Source organism: Gossypium hirsutum, chromosome A03 (assembly GCF_007990345.1).
Source record: "Gossypium hirsutum isolate 1008001.06 chromosome A03, Gossypium_hirsutum_v2.1, whole genome shotgun sequence".
NCBI classification, from domain to species: Eukaryota; Viridiplantae; Streptophyta; class Magnoliopsida; order Malvales; family Malvaceae; genus Gossypium; species Gossypium hirsutum.
The window spans coordinates 111,060,427-111,084,565 of record NC_053426.1 but is presented as its reverse complement, the minus strand read 5'-3'; the positions used below and the strand labels follow the sequence as shown (position 1 = coordinate 111,084,565).

At 32.6% G+C, this 24,139-nt stretch overlaps 2 protein-coding genes and 1 pseudogene across 3 annotated transcripts; 2 read left to right on the top strand and 1 right to left on the bottom strand.

Moving 5' to 3' along the window:
* Nucleotides 1-332: 332 nt before the first annotated feature.
* LOC107935016 (probable E3 ubiquitin ligase SUD1) lies at nt 333-5,990 on the top strand (annotated as a pseudogene). Its single transcript, XR_005919262.1, has 9 exons — nt 333-802; nt 1,040-1,728; nt 2,354-3,121; nt 3,215-3,426; nt 3,511-3,876; nt 4,412-4,569; nt 4,647-4,810; nt 4,901-5,047; nt 5,179-5,990. The product of XR_005919262.1 is annotated as a probable E3 ubiquitin ligase SUD1 (transcript).
* A 941-nt stretch (nt 5,991-6,931) lies between these two features.
* LOC107935017 (polyadenylate-binding protein 8) lies at nt 6,932-10,963 on the bottom strand. Its single transcript, XM_016867544.2, has 9 exons — nt 10,303-10,963; nt 9,419-9,537; nt 8,650-9,306; nt 8,490-8,567; nt 8,330-8,419; nt 8,092-8,226; nt 7,825-7,998; nt 7,528-7,731; nt 6,932-7,404 (listed from the first exon to the last, which is right to left on the bottom strand). Exons 1-9 carry the CDS (start codon nt 10,538-10,540, stop codon nt 7,156-7,158), a joined length of 1,944 nt encoding a protein of 647 aa, XP_016723033.1. The 5' UTR covers nt 10,541-10,963; the 3' UTR covers nt 6,932-7,155.
* Nucleotides 10,964-15,924: 4,961 nt separating this feature from the next.
* On the top strand, nt 15,925-19,026 carry LOC107935042 (CBS domain-containing protein CBSX2, chloroplastic). Its single transcript, XM_016867577.2, has 8 exons — nt 15,925-16,535; nt 16,630-16,717; nt 16,789-16,853; nt 17,168-17,216; nt 17,905-17,957; nt 18,241-18,356; nt 18,443-18,500; nt 18,605-19,026. Exons 1-8 carry the CDS (start codon nt 16,335-16,337, stop codon nt 18,671-18,673), a joined length of 699 nt encoding a protein of 232 aa, XP_016723066.1. The 5' UTR covers nt 15,925-16,334; the 3' UTR covers nt 18,674-19,026.
* Nucleotides 19,027-24,139: the final 5,113 nt, after the last annotated feature.

The following is a 24,139-nucleotide window of genomic DNA, read 5'->3' as shown; positions in this document are numbered from 1 at the left end:
TAAAATATTTATTCATTTAGAAAAGAAAGATTTCGTAAATGAATTGAAGGTCGTTAATAGGTGAAATTAATTTAATAATATATTTATTTATTCAAAATTAAATTTAAAAAATAATTACATTATTTTAGAGAAATTCTATTTTTATCGTGTTAAAATATAGAAGTTTAGTGTCAATTGAACTAAAGCTCGAAATTTGTTTAAAAATATAATATAAATTAATTATCTATTATTTTAATCTATCATTAAATTTTATCTTTATTTTTTAAAAAGCTAACCAATCCGAGTTGCCGACATATCCCGCAATATAATATAACTCATTTCAAACTCAGTCTCAATCCATTTGTCCCTCATAAGCGGAAAAAAGGAAAAATTAAAAATTAAAAAAAAATCGTAAAAAAATATTTGCAAATATCCCACAAAGACTCAACCGACTCGTTCCGTCGTTCGCAAACTCAACCCGATGGAGATCGCTTCCGCGGCTCCGCCTCTTCCTCCTTCTTCGACCGATGCCGTTATCGCAGACAACATACATCCGTTGCCATCAACGTCGTCCACATCGTCAGAGATGGAAGAAAAAGCGACCTCATCATCGATGTCGTTCGGGGCGGCGGCGGCGGAGGCGAAGTATGGTGCGGATATGGAGGAGGAGGAAGAAGAGGAAGACGTTTGCAGGATCTGCCGGAACCCAGGCGATGCAGAGAATCCGCTTCGATACCCTTGCGCGTGTAGCGGCAGTATTAAATATGTCCATCAGGATTGCCTTCTTCAATGGTTGAATCACAGCAATGCTCGCCAATGCGAGGTTAGGTTCTTTTTTGTAATCGCTTTTTGTATGAAAGCTGTTTTCGTTGATTAGGCTAATTTCAGTTAGGGTTTTAGGTTAATTTTTATTAAATTTCATGATTTGTTGTTTGATTTTGGTATGATTATTTGATGATTAACAAAGATGATTAAGAAATTAAGGCAATTTTGGGCTTTTCTTTCAATTTCTTTTTGCTGGTTATCTTTCAATTAATACTTTGCTTGACTTTCTTTGCAGGTTTGCAAGCATGCATTTTCTTTCTCTCCCGTGTATGCCGAGAATGCTCCAGCAAGGCTTCCTTTTCAGGAGTTTGTTGTTGGGATGGCTATGAAAGCTTGTCATGTTCTACAGTTCTTTTTGCGCCTTAGTTTTGTACTTTCTGTTTGGCTCCTCATTATACCTTTCATTACCTTTTGGATATGGCGGTTGGCTTTCGTCAGGAGTTTTGGTGAAGCTCAGAGATTATTCTTGAGCCATATTTCAACCACGGTCGTTCTTACTGATTGCTTGCATGGGTTCCTACTTTCTGCTAGCATTGTGTTTATTTTTCTTGGAGCCACTTCTTTGAGGGATTATTTTCGGCATTTGCAAGAGCTTGGAGGAGATGTTGAGAGAGAAGAGGAAGTGGATAGGAATGGTGCTCGTGCTGCTAGACGACCCCAGGACAAGCTAATAGGAATTTAGCTGGTGATGGAAATGGTGAAGATGCTGGTGGAGCACAAGCTATTGGTGGAGCCGGTCAAATGATTAGAAGGAATGCTGAAAATGTGGCTGCACGTTGGGAAATGCAGGCAGCTCGTCTTGAAGCTCATGTTGAACAGATGTTTGATGGTCTGGATGATGCTGATGGTGCTGAGGATGTACCTTTTGATGAGCTTGTCGGCATGCAGGGTCCTGTTTTCCATTTGATTGAGAATGCATTTACTGTAAGTCTCTCTGGTTCTTTCAATTATACTATCTATGCTTAAGTTCTAATTGACATTTTCTTATTAATGCTTGACTTGACTTCTTCTTTTGGATTTTTCTTGGGAACCTTTAGGCACTAAGACTAGCTTATCACTTATCATCGCTCTAAACAAAGGATGTTTTGTGTGATATTGTGTCAAGTGGCATAGGTTTAGTGTAAATTGAAATTTGATAAGACTTATAGCTTAGGACTTCATTGAGTGGTCAAAATGACCAATTTTCCGCCGTTTTCTTGGTTGGATGCCTGATGATTGTTTGCTTTATTATATTCTTAATGGAGGAAACTTCATCCTGAATATTCTGCTGTTTCTAAGAGTGCAATTCATGTGTCTATTACCATTCCTTTAAATGTACCCACTTCCAAAATACCGACAATAGATGGCTTTCTATGATTTTATAGTTTATGCATTACTCTGGCTCTAAATATAATCTTATAATTGTGTTCCTTTATATGGTACTAATTTGAATTGCATGATGTCAGCTGGGAACTCTCAATCTCCATGATGCTAATGCAATGTTTAATTTTTAGCCTTTTTCCCTGGTTAGCACGATATTCTTTGATGACTTGATGATCCATTCCTGCAGGTTCTAGCAAGCAATATGATATTCCTTGGTGTTGTAATTTTTGTGCCTTTCTCTATAGGCCGGATCATTCTCTATTATGTATCTTGGCTTTTCTCTTCTGCAAGTGGTCCGGTGCTGTCAGTAGTCATGCCACTGACAGACACTGCCCTTTCCTTAGCAAGCATCACGTTGAAGAATGCATTAACTGCTGTTACGAATTTGACATCTGAAGGCCAAGAAAATGGCATGCCTGGCCAGGTTGCAGAAATGTTGAAAGCAAACTCTACCGCAATCGCTGAAGTTTCAAGCAACACAAGTGCACCATTTTCAGCAGATCTTTTGAAAGGAGTAACCATTGGAGCATCAAGACTCTCAGATGTTACAACTCTTGCCATTGGCTACATGTTTATATTCTCTTTAGTCTTCTTCTACCTGGGTATTGTCACTTTGATTAGGTACAGTAGGGGCGAGCCTTTGTCAATGGGGAGATTCTATGGAATTGCTTCAATAGCCGAGACAATACCATCCCTCTTCAGGCAGTTCTTGGCAGCAATGAGGCATCTGATGACAATGATTAAAGTTGCTTTCCTGCTTGTAATTGAGCTTGGGGTGTTCCCTTTGATGTGTGGATGGTGGCTAGATGTATGTACTATAAGAATGTTTGGGAAATCAATGTCTCAAAGAGTTCAGTTCTTCTCAGTTTCACCTTTAGCAAGCTCCTTGATACATTGGGTTGTAGGAATTGTGTACATGCTACAAATAAGCATCTTTGTCAGCCTTCTTCGAGGGGTAATCCTCTTTTCCATAATATGATTTATTTTATTTGTAAACTGTTACCATATTGTAGCATGAGTCTTATAATATCATTTTTGTTAAGGGCAGGTCTTACGAAATGGAGTTCTGTACTTCCTGCGAGATCCAGCCGATCCAAACTACAATCCTTTCCGTGATTTAATCGATGATCCTGTACACAAGCATGCTCGGAGGGTCTTGTTATCTGTTGCTGTTTATGGGAGTTTGATTGTGATGCTGGTATTTTTGCCTGTCAAGCTTGCTATGAGGATGGTGCCCTCTATTTTCCCACTTGATATATCGTAAGATTTGATCATACCTTTTCTCATTTCTGCACTCATGTATACTTCTTGTTAGCTTCCATTTAAATGACTTGTTTGTTGCAGGGTATCTGATCCATTTACCGAGATTCCAGCTGACATGCTTCTCTTTCAAATATGCATTCCTTTTGCTGTTGAGCATTTTAAGTTGAGGGCAACAATCAAGTCTCTTTTGCGCTATTGGTTCACTGCAGTTGGCTGGGCATTAGGCTTAACAGACTTCTTACTTCCCAGACCCGAGGAGAATGGTGGCCAAGACAATGTTAATATGGAACCAGGACAACAGGATAGACTGCAGGTTGTGCAACTAGGTGGACAGGAACAGCCCATGGTTGCATTTGCTGATGATGATGATCCAAATAGAGGCCTCATGGCATCAGGGAGCTCCAATGTTGCGGAGGAGTTTGATGAGGATGAACAAACCGATTCAGAGTAAGTTATATGGTGCTTTTGATTGACAATATTATTTGATGTGTCTGCTTTAATTGCACTCAGTATTTAGTCTGTCTTCATTTTGTTTGATGGTATATTTGCATGCACCTCTGCTTTAAGATTGTACATTCATGACTAGAATGTGTAGGCTTTACTTAAACTCTAAACATTTAAAAAAAAACACTGAATATGCATTACAGGAATGTTATTATTGACGTCGGATAGTGTGTAGGCTTTAGATTTATTTGATGTATTAGAATGATATGAAACTTTACCATTTTCTGGGATGAGTATTCAAGTTATTCTCTTATATCCGATGCATCCAAATAAATTTTCTCAAGTAGTTAGTTGTTAATTTCTAAATCCTGCAATTAAGGACTCAATATTCTATGCTTGTCAATGTGCAAAGTCGGCAGCTATATCAATTCGCCAGTTATTTATACACACACTTATTGATGTCATAATTTCTGCTTTGTTCCTTTTTGTCTTTGTTTCTAATTAGCTTTGTAAATTTTATTGATGCACTCTTTAGCAGGTACAGCTTTGTTCTTCGCATTGTGCTGTTGCTGGTCATCGCTTGGATGACTCTGCTTATATTTAACTCTGCCTTAATAGTAGTACCGATATCACTTGGACGCTTGCTATTCAATGCAATTCCTCTTCTCCCAATAACTCATGGCATTAAGTGCAATGGTAATGTAGTTTCACTTTTTCCCCCTTATAATGTCTCCTTTATAATTTGGCGCTAATTGGTTTTTTCTTCATTGTAGACCTTTATGCTTTTGTTATTGGAAGCTATTTCATTTGGACAGCCATGGCTGGGTCTAGATACACCATTGAGCACATAAGAACAAAGAGGGCTGCAGTTCTGCTGAGCCAAATCTGGAAGTGGAGTGCCATTGTCATCAAGAGCTCAATGCTCTTATCAATATGGGTATGTGATCTGGCATAATCTGGTTTTGTACTTGTTTTGTTTTTCCCAATATCCTAACTAAGAAATCTTTATTGGCACTATAATGTCCAGATTTTCGTCATACCTGTTCTTATTGGTCTGCTTTTTGAGCTTTTGGTGATTGTGCCAATGCGGGTGCCTGTGGATGAGAGTCCAGTTTTCCTTCTTTATCAGGATTGGGCATTAGGTCTCATTTTTCTGAAGATATGGACTAGACTGGTAAGTGTTATACTAAAATTTATTATGTACGACAGAAAAAAGAAATTGTTCCGACATGTCTTAGGTTTTCGTGATAGACATATGAGGATATTATTCCATCACAGTCAAAAGTTGATATCTTATATCCACAGGTTATGCTGGATCATATGATGCCATTGGTAGATGAAAGCTGGCGAATAAAGTTCGAAAGGGTGAGAGAAGATGGTTTCTCTAGGCTTCAGGGCCTCTGGGTATTGCGGGAGATCGTGTTTCCCATCATAATGAAGCTGCTAACAGCATTGTGTTTACCGTACGTATTAGCCCGAGGGGTGTTTCCTGTACTCGGCTACCCATTAGTGGTTAACTCAGCAGTCTACCGATTTGCATGGCTAGGATGCCTTGGCTTCAGCTTCTTGTGTTTTTGTGCAAAGAGATTCCATGTCTGGTTCACCAACCTCCACAACTCCATTAGGGACGACAGATACCTTATTGGTCGGCGACTTCATAACTTCGGTGAAGACATGCAAGAGAAGAAAAGTGAAGCAGGGACTTCCTCTGAAGCACCACCGGTTTCTAATATGAGGGGCACCGGAATAATCCGGCCGCTCGACCGTGATGCTGATGTTGGGTTGAGATTGAGGCATGTTAATTAAAAATGATGCTAATGAAACACATTAGTAAGGGGTTTTTTTTTCTCTTTTTTTTTTTTTTTTTTTTTGGAAAGCTTGTATGAATGCATTGTTCAAATATAATTTGACAAGCTGATATTTCACAATGTTGGGTAGTATTTGGCCAAGAATGGTGTTAAAAACAGTATAATTGGCTTCTTAGATTTGTGCATAGTAAACATGGCTATTAGGGTTCCTCTTCAAATTTTCAGCAATTTAGAAATCAAACAAATTGCTATTTATTTTTATTTATGTACAACTCAATTGCAAATTTTATTAATATATCGTTTCTCCAATGCTCAAGCTTTTGTTTATTTATTAGATTCAATTATTTCATAAAAGAGTTCATTAGTACTTTTTTCAATAATAAAAATATTCAAAAAAATTATAATTTCTGTAAACTTAATTGATATTGTTAATATATCAAGTTGATATGAGTATGTGGATGTATTGATGATAAATTTTAATAAAGAAAATATACATATGATTATTTTAACAAAATAAATATTGATGGTAATCACAAATTAATGGGTTTTTATTTGATATTACAAAAATGAAGCATATTATAGATTATTTATGAAAATGTCAAGTGCACAACGTTTTCTCCTTCCGACTTTTATTTATTTTTTTATTTGGAGTGATTAACGTATAATATTAAATTTTATTCTTCTATTTTATGAAAATTAAAAATTAATTTTTTATTTTGACTTCACCCCAAATTATAAAAGAAAGAAACTAAAAGGTGCCTCGCATTTTCGCTCCACCCCTTTTGGCATTAACATACTTTTATTTAATTTATTATTAAATAATTATTTTTTATAACTGGTGCCCTTGACACATTGACGTCAAAAACATCCTATTCTCTTAATACCTCATTTTTGCAATTAATCTGTTTAATTTAGGTGAAACCCCAAGTTAAATCTAACCTAAAAAGAAATTCTAAAATTATGATATATAAATTAAAATATATTTGAGTTTGCAAAAATTAAGATATGTAATTTTAACATTTCATTTATTATAATTTAAATCATTTAAATTAATTTTACTTTTTAACATAGTTTAAAATGGATATTTCAACTTTTTTTTGAAACAGTGCTAAGAACATGAAATTAAAACCCCAAAACTTTTCAACAAAGTAGAACTAAAATCAGAATCAGCTCATAAAACTTGAAAAGCAATATAAAAATAAAACAAAAAAAAACAAAATTAATCATAATCTCAAAAAAGCCAATGAATCTGCAAAAATTTTCACCCAAAAGGCACACAATAAAAATTCCAAATCCAAAAAAGATAAAAATGAACAGTGAAAAACCAAGTTCAGTCACAACTATAACCCCATAACAGTGACAGTATTTTTCAAGTTCCAAAACAGTACTGAATCAATAAAAAAGAACCCAGCTATCATCCTTCTAACCAATCAAACTCATTTTCAGCACATTAAAGGCCAACACTACTACCAACTCATGAAACAAGGTTGTCATTTAAAGACAATGAAGCCAGCTGATCAGCAGCTCCACCAGCTTGCTGCTGTTGCTGTGCTACAGTCCTCAGAACCTCCATTGCTTCTGCAACTTTGGCTTTTAGAGCTTCTGGTGACTCGAGCAAGTGTAAAACCTCCGTCTGGTCCATCTCCAGAAGCATCCCTGTTACTTTGGCTGCTGCATCGGGTTCCAGCTGCTCAACGAGTGGATAGAGATTCTCCCCCAGCATCTAAAATTCAACCATATGTGAACATTTCATTTAACTAGGATACTTCTAAGTAATATCATTGTGGTGTTTGTAAGTTAACCCTTTTATCAAATGACTGAAAGGGACTAGTATTATGCAACGTACCGTTCTTTGCTGTTCTGGAGTAGCATTTGCAAGTGCTGAGGCCAAAGCTCCAATTGGAATTGGTTGAGAAAGTGGTGCATCACGCATTGGCATGCTGCCCATATCATATGGAACAGAAAGCATGCCTCCTGGAACATTAGGCATTGAAACTTCAGGTAGACCACGCCCCACTGGATAGCGATAGACCCGCCCTCGGGGTACCATCTGACATTTTAGTGAAGTAATCAGATGGGAGTTTTTTAAAGATATGAACTTATGTATTAGAGATTTACAAAATCTGAGAAGTCATAAACAAACCTGCTGCTGCATTAATGGAACTGGTTGCTGGTTTTGCTGAACAGCTCCAGCCCTTCTCCCACCGGGACGCTGACCCTGTTGGCCTTGCTGAACCATTGGTACGAAAAAATTTGGCATTGGAGCACTGCCAGGCCTCATACCTGGAACAAGCTGCTGCTGATATCCAAATCCAGGCTAACAGTAGAAAAAGCCATAAATAAAACCATGAATTTCTAAAATATAGTCCATAGCAATGCCAAGATATAAAATACTTATATAAATAGGTACCTGAGGGGGGAAAATCGGAGGTGCTTGACCATAGAATATTTGCTGTCCAAGACCTGGACCACCAGGGGGGTACATTGGCATTCGTGGTGCAACAGAAGGTGCCATTGTAAGTGGTCGCATTTGAGAAAACTGAGCCTGTTAAAAGTGCAGCACATACTTTAGCATATTAAAGAAACAAAACCATCCTTCTGTGCCGCTAAAATTTGGTCAAGACACGGAAAATATCAAGAGAACACACCTGCAACCTGGCCCTCCTGTCTTCCTTCCTTTGAGCCTGTGCAACATAGAGAGGTTTGTTGACAACCATTTTGCCATTCATCTCTGCAAGCTGTTATACCAAGAGAAAGATTATGATACATGATACAGTCATGGGAATACGTATACCTTTAACAACTTACAGCTCTAGAAGCTTCTTCTGGGGTTGAAAACGCAACAAACCCTGATCCTTTACTTATTCCACTAGGGTCCCGCATAACCTGTAACATTTAATGACAGGATCAGCCAACTAAGTACCAAAATTCGTTGAACTTAGCTATTCTAGAAAATAAGGTAACGCACCTTGCATGATGTTATGGTACCATATTGAGAGAATAGCTCTTTAAGCTTTTCGTCACTTATGCTATCATCCAAATTCTTGACATACAAGTTCGCTCCTTGAAATTTATCCGCTGCCTCTTTCATTGTCTGCTCAAATCGATGTTTCAGTTCAGCCTCCCTTTCAGATTTTTTTTGAGCTTTCCCGACAAACCACTCCTTACCATCAAATTTCTTTCCATTGAGGGACTCAACGGCTCTAGCAGCATCATCTGCATTCTCGAAGTTGATAAACCCAAAGCCCTTGGATTTCCCATCTACATCCCTCATTACCACAGCACTAGTGATCAGACCAAATTCACCAAAAGTTTTATTCAAGTCTTCATCGGTAGTTGATTCCGAGAGATTCTTTACATAGACATTGTTAAATTTTGTCTTGCTAGTAGAAGTATCTCTTTCTTGCTTGCGAACAAAAGGGCCCACATAGACTTGCTTATCATTCAATAGCATACCATTCAACTTCTCAATTGCTTTTTGGGCAGATTCTTCATTGTCAAATTGTACAAACCCGTAACCTTTTGACTGGCCGGAAGAATCTGTGGCTAGCTTGCAAGAGAGAATGTTTCCAAATGCAGAAAACGTATCATGCAAAGCTTTTTGGTCGATTCCCTTGTCTAAATTCTGCCATATTCATGGAGAACAAACACAACACAAACCATAAGACATACATTAAGAACAGATTTTTTTAAAACAAAGCAGCAAAAGAATCCACATGACTGACAACTTCTATTACCTTGATGAATATATTCCCTGCACCACTTTTACGAAGACTGGGGTCGCGGTTGGAATACATAATACGGATAGGCTTTCCATTCAGAGGAGTGAAATTCAGAAGTTCCAATGCCCTTGCAGCTGTAAGTAAACAGAGTTGAGGATTCAGTGATTAAGATAATGAAAAGCTAACGCTCACGTTGATCTTGATCTTGCTGATAGAAACCAACTTAGTTAATAATATTTTCAAGGAAACCTGATAAGGTAACAAAAAAAGCATTTAACAGCAAAAAATATGTTATGGACAACATGATTTCTGTAAGGCCGTTATCCAGCATTCTTTTTTAATCATTACAAACATTCTCCTTTACTATCTGTTTAACAAGCACATTAATAGCATTTCCTATTTTATCTCGAGCTTAAGGTTAAATAGTCATACCCTCGACATTAAATAGACATAGTTAACATTTGGCTGATAAATATGGCTCACATGACATCAACCAAGCGGTCCAAACCTCCAGAGGCAAATTTTCAGCTGCTCAATACATACAATCCAAACCGAGACAAAATGGTATTTTGTTATATGTATATAATCAATAACATAGCAGAATCCTCATCTGAACATGAAAATCATCAGAAAAACCGCACATTGAGCATAAACTTCAACAAACACAACTGAAACTTACATCTTAGTTTCCTGCCTATATCAGCTTCACAATAACTGAAGCAAAACTAATCACTTGATCTCTTTCAATCTATTATTCATTAAAACTAGATGCAAATCGACTAAACATATATATATGAACACTGTTTAAAATGCTAACTAAAGCAACCATCCATTATTAGCGAATCATCAAATCTAAAAAAAAAAGGAACTTTAAGCTGAGAAAAAAACTTAATACTCACCATCTTGGGGATTGCCATAGTTGACATAACCGTAACCAAGGGACCTCCGGGTCGACAAATCGGTGCATAACCGAACCGTAAGCAGCTGACCAATATGGTTAAAGTACTCATAAAGCTGAGTCTCGGTCACACTTGGATCCAGATCCCCAACATATAGCGAGGTTACAAACTGGTTATTGGCTCCACCAGATCCATTGTTAACGCCCCCACTTTGTCCCTGAACTTGAACATGCGCCATCTTTGTAAACCCTAAAACAACAGCTAAAAACCCAACCAAAAAAACTCTTTTTTCTCTTTCCTTCTCTTTCTTTTTTTTGGGTTTTTTTCTTCTTTCTTCCCTCTCCTCTTGTTATTAATCAAACAAACCCTAACGAGTAAAATAATTGTGATAATAAATGATATGGTAAAATCTCAAGTGCTTTTGAAAAAAACCTTTCCTAAAGAACCAAACTTTGTTTTGTTTTGGTGACTTTTTTTTCTTCTTTTTTTAATAAAAGGGAGGAGAGGGAAGGGAAAGAAAAGGGAATGGATATTTCCCGCCGGCGGAAGAGTAGGCGGCGGCGGCGCTTGAGAAGGTGATGTTGAAAAATGAAGAAGAAAAAGAGAGATTTTTGAAGAGCTGATAAGGCGAGAGAACTGAACATATAAATGAGTAAATATATGTTCGGAGGTTTGTTTCTGTAGTAAACCCTAAGATGGGATCTGAGGATGAAATCTCCACCGTTGGATTTGGTAGGAGAGGGTTTTTCTTTTGGGGCCCCGGAAATGACAAAGTAAAAAAAAATAATAATGGTAAACTACAACTGAGATCACTAACTTATTAGTAAATTTATGTTCCAATCATTCAATTTAAAAAAGTTACAAAATAGTCACTAAACTATTTGTAAGTTTTTATTCAAATCATTAATTATTAAAATCGTTGCTATATGGCCTTTTCTACTTGTACCGCCTGCACCAATCAAAAACTCTCCATCCCTTTCTCTTTTATAGTTTAGTTTTTCAGTAAAAATACATCTCCAATCCCTTCTAATTTTGACATTAAGCAAATTAGTCCATCTAAAAAAATTGGAACAGTTTCATCTCGTCAATTTTGAAAGTGAACAATTAATTACGGTATTAATGTCTTTTGTCAATTGTGCATAATTTTGATTAATATAATAATAAACTTAGCCCTCGAAGCTTACATATTTTATTAAATTGGTCTTGATTCTAAAAAAGTTCAACAAATTTCGTCTCGACCTTTAAACATTTACAAATATATTGTGGGATAAAATTGTTAAATCATGACCTAAATGATAGAATTTGTAAACTATAACAGCTAATTGTTATTATAACAGTCAAACACATGTAAAATTGACGAAAAATATTAATGTTGTGATTAATTGTCCTTGGTTGCTCGCATTCAAAATTGATAGGGATTAAATTGCTATAATTTTTTCGAGAGAGACCAACTTGTTCAATATCATAATTGAGAGGGACTGGGGAGAAATTTTTACCTTTTTTTTCATGAAGCAATTTTAACTTCACAAATTTGTCAATAAAATCCAAACAACTTTATTTTCCGATCTCCGACACTAATCACTAGATCAATTTGAATTTAAGATATATTCATCTACTTATCAATGGGTACTGGTCCATTGTATCGGTCATCGAATCATCGTTTGAAGCTCGTCAGTTAGACTTTAAGAATAAAAACAAAAACTTAACAACCTAGTCACTTAAATAAAAATTTGTGAATGGTTCAATGACTATTTTGTAACTTTTTGAAGTTGAGTAATAAAAAACATAAACTTACTAATAGTTTGGTAACCTTAAGTGTAGTTTACCCAAAAAAAATTTTATTATTAAATTGCCCCTTAACTATAGCTAAATTTACAGATTGGTCAATAAAGTTTCTTTTTTTTTTTTGGTCAAGAGTGATCCTGAACCATCAATTTTGTTCAATTTCCCTCCAAAAGTGTATGACATTGGATAAGAACATCATTAGGAATGGCAGTGGGTTGCATATCTCTATTTCTTAATTTATCTTAATGCAAATTTGCCTAAAAAATATGAATTCGTTCATTATCTATAAATTAATCGAGTATTACTACTTAAATTTGAATCTAAATTAAATATTATTATCTGTTATGTATTTAAATCCGGAAAAAAATCAACCATTCTTAACATAAAAAATATGCAAAAATCCAAATTTGAACTCTCTAAAATTCTTATATATATAAATTGTAAGTATTTTGTAACAAGTGGCTTCGAATATTTAAATCCACATTTATTATTTAAATAAACAATGTGGATTAAGGTAATTGATATTTGGTGTATCTATCCACATCCATAATTGATAGTAAATTTAATCTTGAATCCGCAGAAAACAAATCAAATATCTACGATTAATTGATGAAATTAGAAGTTTAAATATCACTTTTAACTAAAAAAATTGAGAATCGTTCTCGAAATTTAGTTATGGTTTGTAGGTAATGTTAAAATTAAAAGATAGAGGGTTAATTCAACTAAAGATTTTAAACTTTGAAGCATCCTAGTTAAGTTTTTAAAATATCACCATTGCACCGATCATGCACGTCCATCAATCCTAACGTCAATTTAGGCGTTAAATACCAATTCATATGTGACGTAGACCATATCTAGAACAATTGAATAAAATTTTAAATATCTATTATATAGACGACTTAGATTTGAAGTGTTAAAAAAAAGTATTATTAAAACTTAAAATCGATTTTTTTATTTATATACAATAATAGAGGTTGGAGATGGAGATAACACAACTCAAACTCGTGCCAAACAAGTGTCTAACAAAAGCTTCAGCCACAACTTCATACAAGTAACGACAAGATGGCTTCTTTTTAATACACTAGATCTAAGCTATCCGTGAGATAAGTAGAAATGTATTTAAAATTTGATCAACGTGCTTTAAATAGGCTTAGCCTAAAATCCGAGCTAACATTTAATGCCCAAACTAATAGCTAATTTTATAGAAGAGCCTGATCGATACAATACATATACTTTAAGGACTTAATTAAAGAATATTTTAAATTTGGAGGATTAATTTAAAACTTAACCCACAAGAAAAATGAAAACATTGATAACCGTAAATTTAGGAAAAACACGTGTGAGGTGATTTCAGCAGGTAACTATTATTATCAGACAACAAGGCGGCGTGTTAAAAAAAGTCATCCTTTTATATTAAAAAAACATATTTTTATTAATATATATAAAAATTTTGATTTCCTCGTTTTATAATTTAAAAATCCATAATTTAAATATATATAATCAAAAATTTTTTTATTAGTGATTGTGAATTTAATAAAGGATAAATTATAAAGATAGTCACTTTTGTTTGCCTCAAATTATATTTTTGTTACTTATATTTTAAATGTTACATTTTAGTCACTTACGTTATCGTTTTATTACAAAGAGATCACTCTACCGTTAAACTCCTTTACCTCCCTATCGGTAGTCCTCTGTGGCAGTCTAAATGGGTTATAAATGTCAATTTAAATTGCCATGTAGGATTGCCATTAGGGAGGTAACAAAGTTTAATGTACAATGATCACTTTGTAAAAAAACAACAACGTAAGTGACTAAAATGTAACATTTAAAACATAGATGACTAAAATGTAATCTGAAGTAAAAATAAGTGGCTATTTTATAGTTTACCCTCAAATAAAATATAATTATTTTATAAATTACTCGATATTCACATTTTTTAATTAGGATGTGTTTATTTTACTAAAAACAACTTTCGTGAAATGATTTACAAAAAATAAATTGATTTTTTTGAACAAAAAATATTTTTATTTTGTTTGGATAATTATGCAAAATGTTATTATTATTATTATTGATGGGTGTTGGATCCACCTAAATAAAATATATTCCGCCTAAAAACATATGACTGTAATAGGATCATCTCTTTCAATATTATTTATAGACTTCAAAAGTATACCTAATATTAATATTTATATAGCAAGAGTCACGTAGAAATAAGAAAGATATATAATATATTCTTAAATATATACAATATATTTAGATACTCCTAAAAAATAATATCACATAATAATATCTTAACAACACATCAAAATCGAGTAGAAAGGTCCAACCATATAGAGAGGCCAAAGCTTTTTCAAACTTGTGAAATAAATAAAAAGGGGTTCTAAAATTGTTACAAAAATTGGGTAGAATAGAAGTATTCATGGGCTGAGCCTAAATAAGATATTAATACCTAAGCTTGGCTCAACTCGAAATATTATCTTAAAATTTTGCTCAAATCCATCTATAATTGTAAATGGTTAATCTAAGCTTATTTTAGGTTCATCCATATTATTTTAATTTTTTAAAATATTTATATTATTTTTAATTTAACATTTAGTAATTTTATATTTTTATTAAAATAGTCATCTTAACATTTTTTTAATATTTTCTTAATTTTTACATGTTATAAATTTCATAATATATAAAAATAACATAATATAAAACATTAAAAATTTTAAAAACAAGTTAAACTCGAATCTTGAATGTTCAAGCTCGAGCTCAACCCTTATTTCAAACGGGCATAATTTATTGTTTAATCCCATTTTTCAATATTAATATTTTTATCTAAATCATCCCAAAATTCAAATGAGCCTTTGGACTTAAGCAGTTAGCCTAGCCCATGAACATGTCTCTAGCCTCATGTATGACATCAGTTGCAGTTGCAGCTTCGAAATTGATCATAGACTGCAAATACTTTCATGCTCAATGATAAGCTAGTAAAAGTGGAGGAACAACCTCACACCATCTATCTTTCATTGGTCATAAATTAATTGTGGGAATAATCCGACAATTAATGTTTATTAATTAAATAACTTTAAGAACAAATCCTATGATTTAATTCATTGGATAGCTTTGTGAGTGAGAAGGATTCGATTCTAATAAATGAATTTATCCGTGCAATTCATTTAAATTAGATCATTCACTTCCATAGCATAACCTAACTATACACCCAATTGTAATAATACCACAATCACAAATAAAAATTGTTATTATAACACATAAAAATTAAATAGATTATAATATTATTATAATGTAAACATTAAAAAATGTTAAGAGATTATATATAAAAAATTAAATAAATAAAAATATCAAATATTAAATAAATATATTTTTAAAATTTTTTAAACAATATGGGCGGACCTAAAATAAGATTGGGTTAGCTATTTACAAATATGAGCATGTTAGGACAAAACTTTAAGTTATATTTCTAGTCAAATTGAGCTTAGGCAAGTGCTAATATCATGCCTAGGCTCAATCGATGAACACCTATAATTATGACAGGTTAAATCGAAGTCCAACTAATTTGTAAGGAATCCAAAACTAATATGTGAGTAACACATAAGACCTCGAGAATTATTGAAAAAAACCTTAAAGTCTTTCCAACATTAAAAAAAAAAGGCGAAGGCACTTCCTGTTCTTGAAAATAAAAATCTCAACTCTTAATAAACCATAGTAAACCACTGCAACCTCTTATAACTCTTATTAGGATTAGAAATACAACATGTTAAGTTAAACCCATTAAAACAAAAAATCCAAATCATATAAACTCCTCATTTTTCTATTTCAAGTAAATGAGAAAAGGATAGTTTACCTACCAACCCCCTCCCTTTGAAGATGAGTCTCAATTTCCTTGCGAAGCACCGAATATATCCACAAGCATGGACAAATGCATTATTGGCGCGTGGCTGTGGGGACTCGAAGAAAGAACAAGCAGCAAACTCACCCATTAATGAACCGACCATTTCTCACTTTCCTCTCACTTTCCGAAGTCTCCTGTTTCAGCGGAACAAGTAACATCTGATCACCCCCTTTCGTTATTCTCCTCCTTTCAATATCCACTTCTCAATTTCCCCACTGTTTATTCAATACCCAAACCTCCCTTTCCCCCCCTTTTTTGGTTTATCATAAACAATCGTCATAGCATTAACATACAGCTAGGATCTTTCTTTTGTTTTTTTTTGGGGGAAAAGGTTGTGTTTTTAACGAAAATGGGTTCCATTTCTTTCGTTAATTCTCAAACCCTGAAGCTATTCCCTTCTTTCAATTCCTTTCTTCATTCTAAGCAACCCTGCATTGTCTCCATATACCATTATTCCCATAAAGTGGCACTGGCACCCTCCTTGTCTCTCCCCAAACCCAAAGATGGCTCTTTTCGTCTTGCTGCTGAACTTATCACCAACTCTGTTCCCGTATCCCTCTTTCCCCCTTGTTTTCTTTTTGGGTTTTTTTTTCCTTTTATTTAAAGAGATTGTTTTTTTTTACTGGTTTTTGGTTCTTTTGTAGTCAAGAAATGGAAATTATACTGTGGGTGATTTTATGACCAGGAAAGAGGATTTACATGTTGTCAAAACTACAACAAGTGTGGATGAAGGTATTAGCTGATGATGCTTTGATCATCACCATTTTTGTGTCTAATTTTGCACTTAAATTCTGTAATTGCAGCATTGGAGGCACTTGTGGAGAAGAGAGTTACTGGTTTCCCAGTGATTGATGATGACTGGAATTTGGTAACTTTTTAATTACTGTTTCATCATTTATATAATTTGGGTTTTATTTTCAGAAAATGTTACCTGATCCCATACTTTTTACCTTACATATGGACTTAAGATCTTATTTGTTTTACTTTTGCTGAGAATCATACATGTTGATTTGGTACATGAATGCACAAATTTGCTGTTTCTTTACTTGATGATCATGATCTTGTTCGATATCGATTTGTTTTGTGGTGAGAAAGATGGTTTTTCTAGTCTATAATCCGTCCGGGATTGGGAATTTTGAGCTATTGCCTTTGTCATCGTACTGACCGGTTCCCCTATTTCAGGTTGGCGTTGTTTCCGATTATGATTTGTTGGCACTCGACTCGATTTCAGGTAAGTTTACAAGATGATTATGAAACTGATTGGAAACTTTGAATTTCTCGGGTTGATTTGGTGTTTTCCCTTCCTTGCTTGTTCAAGTTTTATTTAAGGACGAAAGCAGATAGATTGTTTTCATCCTAACATTTCTTTTGTGATAGATCATTGAAATAGGCTTTTTCATCTTTGCGATTGCTAGTGGATTATTGAAGTTTATTTCAAATCGCCATGAAAGAAATTTACTGATATCAGTTTCTAACATCTTTTCATTACGAGTGATTGGTATTGGGATACATACACCGTGAGTTTAAAGTCATTATTATTCATGAATTCTGTTTTATCGATAACTTTCCTTGCCTAGGTAAATGACATTAGCTGCTTTTGATGCTTCATAACAACGTGTATACAAGGCTTGCTTAGAGTAGTGTTTTCTAGCATGCATATTTATAAAGTGTTAAGAAATCGGAGCACCTCAGAAATGGAATTAGAGGTGAATGCTACACCTACTTTGGAGTTTTGACGGATCTAGTATCCACATGCAAGCTCGATGATACATCGATGATATATTTTTTTCGTTTGTGTTATTTTGTTGTTCGTTATTGATGTAACGAGCTATGGAGTTTTGCCACCTTGGTTCTATATCTGGTTTCTCTTGCAATAGTTCTGAAATGGCTACTTACTTGTTCTGTTTTTGAACTATCAGGTAGCAGTCAAAATGACACAACCTTGTTTCCTAATGTTGATAGTTCTTGGAAAGTACGTAAGCATTATCTTTCTGATTCTTCAGTTTTGCTTGAAGTTTATCTATAATGTCTTAAATTATCAATATTCAGATGCTAAATTCTGTCACAATCTCGATAAATTTACTTAACAGCATATGGTGCTTGCCTCTGAGCATGTTCACATTGTCCGTTTTCCTGCTGTTTTGTTTTGATTTCCTTTTTTGTATATCGAATGCTGGGTTTCAGGCAAAAGAGGTCTAGATCGTGAATTTTGTGGCACAATTGTTGCCTTTTTCTAATTCCGGGTTGTTATGCAGACATTCAATGAAATACAGAAATTGATGAACAAAAATAACGGAAACGTGGTCGGAGACTTGATGACACCTTCACCGCTCGTTGTTCGTGAAACAACAAACCTGGAAGATGCTGCTAGGTATTTTTTTTTTCCGCTTTTCCTAATGCATCAAACCCATTTGTCTCGTTATCTAGATGTTCTTAATCCGATGTTTTTCATATCAGGCTATTGCTCGAGACCAAATATCGCCGACTACCCGTGGTAGATATTGATGGCAAACTAGTAAGAACTTTTCTGTCATGTTTATATGTTCTCTCTTACAATTAGCCTATCGGATTCATATTAGCTCGGGATGATTTTAATCGATATCTATTTACATCTCGAAGGTCGGGATCATTACAAGGGGAAACGTTGTTCGAGCTGCCCTGCAGATAAAACATTCGATTGAAAGTTGACATGATGCCAATATCCAGAGATGATCACGATCTCGGGGCATCAAATTGATGGCATGATTCTTTCTTTGATATACAGATGAAACAAGTATTCTCGGTCTCCCTTTTGGTCATTTGCCATTGCCATGTACAACTTATACACGAAACCGTGAGCCTGTTAAAACAGGGCAACAGTAGCTTAGTTAGAATCAGTAATGCCATTGCAGTAAACCATATTACCTGTAGTTTTGTATCTAAATATTAATGTTTACAGTGCTTTTTTACATTACTATTATAGAATAGTTTAGTTTGGACAACAATGGCTACACTTTTTTCAACATTTAAGATTTGCATGTTCCATGAACGACATTTAAGAAGCCCTTGTTTCAGTGTCTGGTAATTTCTTGCAGATAATTTAGAACAATGACTACCCCTTCATCGAAAATCCGTCCACCATGATCAACAATCCAGTCATCAATCTTTATCGAAACTCTCCGTTTACAGGGCAACATCGACATATCCAATACTGACATGTCTGCCACTCGACGAACAGATTATTGTCGTCCATAAGCTTTGAAAAGCTTGGAATATGTCGAATCATTCATTTATATGCTGTTGAAGATGAATCAATAATCGACATTAAACATCTGGACCATATAAGGGAGGGATGGAGCTTCTTATATATAGCTATTTAGTGGCATTTTAGTAGGTTATTTAATGGTTTTTTTTCCTAATTAATCCCTCTTATATAATTACTAGATTAGTGAAAAAATTCTATACAAAAAATATATTTATTAAAAATTAATATTAAAAGAAAATGAGATTTTGGTTAAAATGATAAAGTTATTATAGTGTTTTTGATGTTTTAAGTTTAAATCCTATTATGTGTTTTTTTTTTCATAGATTTTACGTCCAATAAAAAACAACAAAAATACCTTTTATAGTAATATTTATTATTTTATGAAAGAATAGAGTTTTTAGTGATTTCTTAATTGAGTTGAAAATTGGTTGATGAATGGCAGACATGTATCCTTCTAAAAGATGGGTCGATGTAGATGGGTTTCCGGACTCGGGTTTCTGCATGGGCTGTCTCGGACCTGTTAAAGTGGGTCACGTCCGAGCTAGGGTACAAAAGGCCATCCTTGGACTCAACGGAAATGCTGAATCGGGCTTAACGAGATCTAGGCTTTGGGCCTCCAGATTTCTCTAATTCCTTAACCACTGGAGCTTAAGGGTTAATGGGCCTAACAATGCTATTTTAGCTCTATATATTTTGAGTAAAGGATTAATAAACTCTTAGTCCTTGAAATTGGCAATTAAGTCCACTTTGGTACTTGTATATTTTGGTCCACTTTTGTAACCAAACTTCGCAAATAAAACCATTTTAAGCCTTAAACTTGGATCCCATCAGGATCTGATGTGGTACTATGATACTGTGCCACATCATCACTCGGATTTTTATTACATTTTAAAAATTTTCAGGTGATGATGTGGTATACTGGTATAATCTCAGAGTGACACATCATCAAATTTTTATAACTGTCAAGTTCAATGACCATAATAGACTTGTCAAATTTAAATACTAAAGTGAACCAAAAATATATATATACTGAAATGGACCTAATTATTAAATTCGAGGACTAAAAGTTATATTAACCCTTAGAAGAAATCAAGGAGAACTTTTTCAGGTTTAGTGCCCAAATTCCACTTTTTACAACTAATTAAAGTTTAAAGAATGTCTTTATTAATTTAAAAATAAAAATAAAATAAAATTTCACTAAAGTGTATTTATTTATTATAGAATTTTCAGATTTTATTTAATATATTATTGGATTAAAAGACTGAAAAATGGAAATGGTGTAGGGTAAGTTGCCTACACCTTTTTCCAAAAAGGTCATCAACTGCCAACCATTATTATTTAGCTTCAACTTTTTCCTTAATCAATACAAAGCTTTTTCAAACACAATGTCTTATTTCTTGTTATCATTAATCCCTGTGTTTAGTGCTTAATTGAGCTGTAATAACTTATAAAGTGATTTAACAAAAACTTTTAAAATGTTATATTCAAATTTTAAATTTATAAATATTTAAAAAAAACTTTTTCGTGTATTAAATATTAACCCATATTTGTATTGATTTAAATAGAGTAATGATTAAAACTTTTATCAGATATCTGTTTGATATAGATTTCAACTGTATTACTCCTATCTTCACCCCTAATATTGTATACAAAATATAATATTTTAATATATTAAAACCCATATTTTTTATATCTATTTTAAATTCTAAATATACTTGTTAACACTTTTTTTATTATATAAATATGTTGTTTTTTTATATTCTAATCATATTCTCGTTTTCAATAAAAAATAAAAATAAATAAAGATTCGATGGATAAATTATTTTATGAACTCTTCTACCGCATTATTCATAATTTCTTTCCAATTATTTAATAATTTTTAGCAATTTTTTTATGTTATTGTCATATAATTTTAATAATTTTTTTTATCTTGTACTTTGAATTTTAAACTTCAAATTCTCTAAACCTCGAACTTTGAGTTCGAGGCTCAAGGTTCAGTATTTGAGTTCGAGATTCGATTTTAGAGTTTAGGGTTTAAGATTCAAGTTCGGAGTTTATGATTCAAGGTAAAAAAAATCAAATTTACGTGTTAATAATATGAAAAAAATTATTAAAATTTTATTAAATAATCGAAAAAATACTATAAATAATGTGGTGGGAAAAATATATAAAATAATTTTTTTCATAACTAAAATAATAAATAAATAAATAAATAAAAAGATGTACAACATGAGGTTGAGGTATTTATTGAAAGATCTCGTTGCAATGCAATTAGAAGTATCTCAGATTTTGTCGGCACATTTTGGATTTTCTTTTTAAATTAGTTTTAATTTTGTAAAAAAACTGTTTTTTTTAATATATCTTTTAATTGTCGTGCGGGCTTTTTCTACTTTTTTTTAATACATTGCTTCAAAGGTAGATTACGCTTCACGTGTCTTTTATTTATTTATTTCTAATTTTGTAGTACACAAATTCAATAATTACACGTCAAATGTGTTTAAATTATTTTTCTTAAAATTAACACGATAAAAAATTATAAATATAGATATTCGAATTTCAAATTTAATTAAGGTTAATTATTATAAAATATTTATTTAAGTCAATTTAATTGACATTCAATTCCTTTTTATAAAAGATTCAAGTTGTTTTTAGTCACTCAACTATTAATTGATTAAGGTGAGTTTGGATGTAGAGTGCGTTTAGCTTACTTTTTATCTTTCATTACAGCATCTAAGCTCACCGTTATCACTGTTTTTACACTAACTGCGAGTAAATGCACCGCTCATCCAAACTCACTCTAAATTAAGAATTCAATTATTCTTTTTGATTTTTTTAGAATTTGAACTAAACTGATAGATTTTATAAATAGTAATAGCTAAATTTATTGAATATGTTATATTTATGATCAAAATGATAGACTGTGTAAATATTAAAAGACTAATTTTATTATTAGACTAATAAAAAAAATCTCACGTTAGCTTCTTGTCACTCATCAAACACGAAAGTAACCAAAACATTTGATTTCGAAAAGTTTAATGTCTAAACTAGAACGAAACCAATGATTTTATCTTGATGTTATTTGTTTCAAAGATGACATCCATGGAAGTATTATGAGATTTTTTGAGCTTCTTGACATTAACTTATTTGCTTCGTATATTTGTATTTGTTGTTTTTAGTTTGCAAGAACACACCAATGAAGGCTTTTGTCTTTGCTTCCTCTTTTCAATAATGGCGATTTCATTCAAAGTGAAGTTTATTATTTCTCTCGAAATTAGATTTCAAGTTCATTAGATATTGTATAATTTATTTTGTACTATTTGAATCTTTGCATGTAATTGACTTCAATTCAAATTTCATTATAATTTTTTTAGTTTTGATTCGAATCAAAATCAATCTTGACAAAGCCAAAATTAATTTAAATTAATTTATAAAAACTCGGATGTTAATCATATGAAATCTTATCTCAAATCTCTCGATTAGGGTTTTCTTTTTCATCCCTAATCAGGGGACATTAGTAAAGGATGTACGAAACTGAAGGCTCGAGGAAGCATGTGGTAACAACCATAACAGAAAATCCCGTAAAACACGGAGTAAATATGCGACAAATCATAGTTAAGACTACAAAACCATGCCTAGTTGTTGTAGTCAATGGCCCAACCGTAAAGCCTAACTTTTGGTTTCATATTTCATGATTTTTCTTTTAAACACCCGTAAAACGAATCCTCATTGACTTTATATATGCAAATAGAGGGTAAACGTTTTATGTAATAGAGTGAAAATTTTTTAAATTGATGATTTATATTTTATCATTTTAATTCGATTTGAAATCTATTTGAATTAAATTTCAGCAAAATTATTCGAGTTAATTTAAAAATTAAATATGTTAAATTAAAATTTATTATGGTATAACTAATTTCATGCTGTATCATATAAAATTGAAACTATATATATTTAAAAACTTTTTAAAGCAAAAAAAAAACTTTAATATAATAAATTTGAATCATTAATTAACCTGTTTAAGTCTCAAAATTATTATTCTAGAAAAGTTTTAATTTTTTAAACTTTCTTTATATATTTTAGAACTTTTAAAAAATATATATAAATTTGAAATTTTTATAAATATTTTGAATTTTTGAAAATTAATTTGATTTTTTTTTGTAATTTTTGTTGGGAGAGATTATTTTTTTCTTCAAATTATTCGAATTATTTGAGTTATTCAATTTGAATAGATGTTTTTTTCATCTCTATTCAAATTTATAAAGTATTTGTGGATAGGAGAATATTTGATTATCTCGGGTATTAGAAGTGTGTCTAGTACAAATATATTCGACTAATTATAATATAGAATCAAACCAACATAAAATATAATAGACAAAGAATTGACGAAAATCGAATTATAATGGAAAGAACTTATCAAACCCACACATGACATACACATAAGATGAGACTTGAAATATATACATCGCAATTTTGCATGATGAAACTCGAATCTGAACATTCCAAGATCCGAACCATTTATTATTATTATATAGCTGAACTTAGGTAAAACCCAAATCTGCAAACTCATTATTATTATTATTGGTAGTAAGAAAAATTTTAAAATAAGAGTACCAAAAAGAGAAAGTTCATCAATTTCAAAAATTAAAAGAAAAAAAAAAGTACTTCCATATGTGTGTCATAAACTCATAAATGCAAATTCCCCATCAGTTACAACTGTCTATTTCTCAAGCTCTTTTTGCAGATTTAAACCCTCTATTAATAATTACAGACCCATTCAAATTTCAAAAAATGGAGAAAATTTTGTCTACAACCTTGTCACCATAAAGGTTTAATTCTGATTTTAGTCCCTCTATTTTGGTTTTATTTGTTGTCGTTAAATTTTCACGCAGCCTTAATCTTGTAACATATAC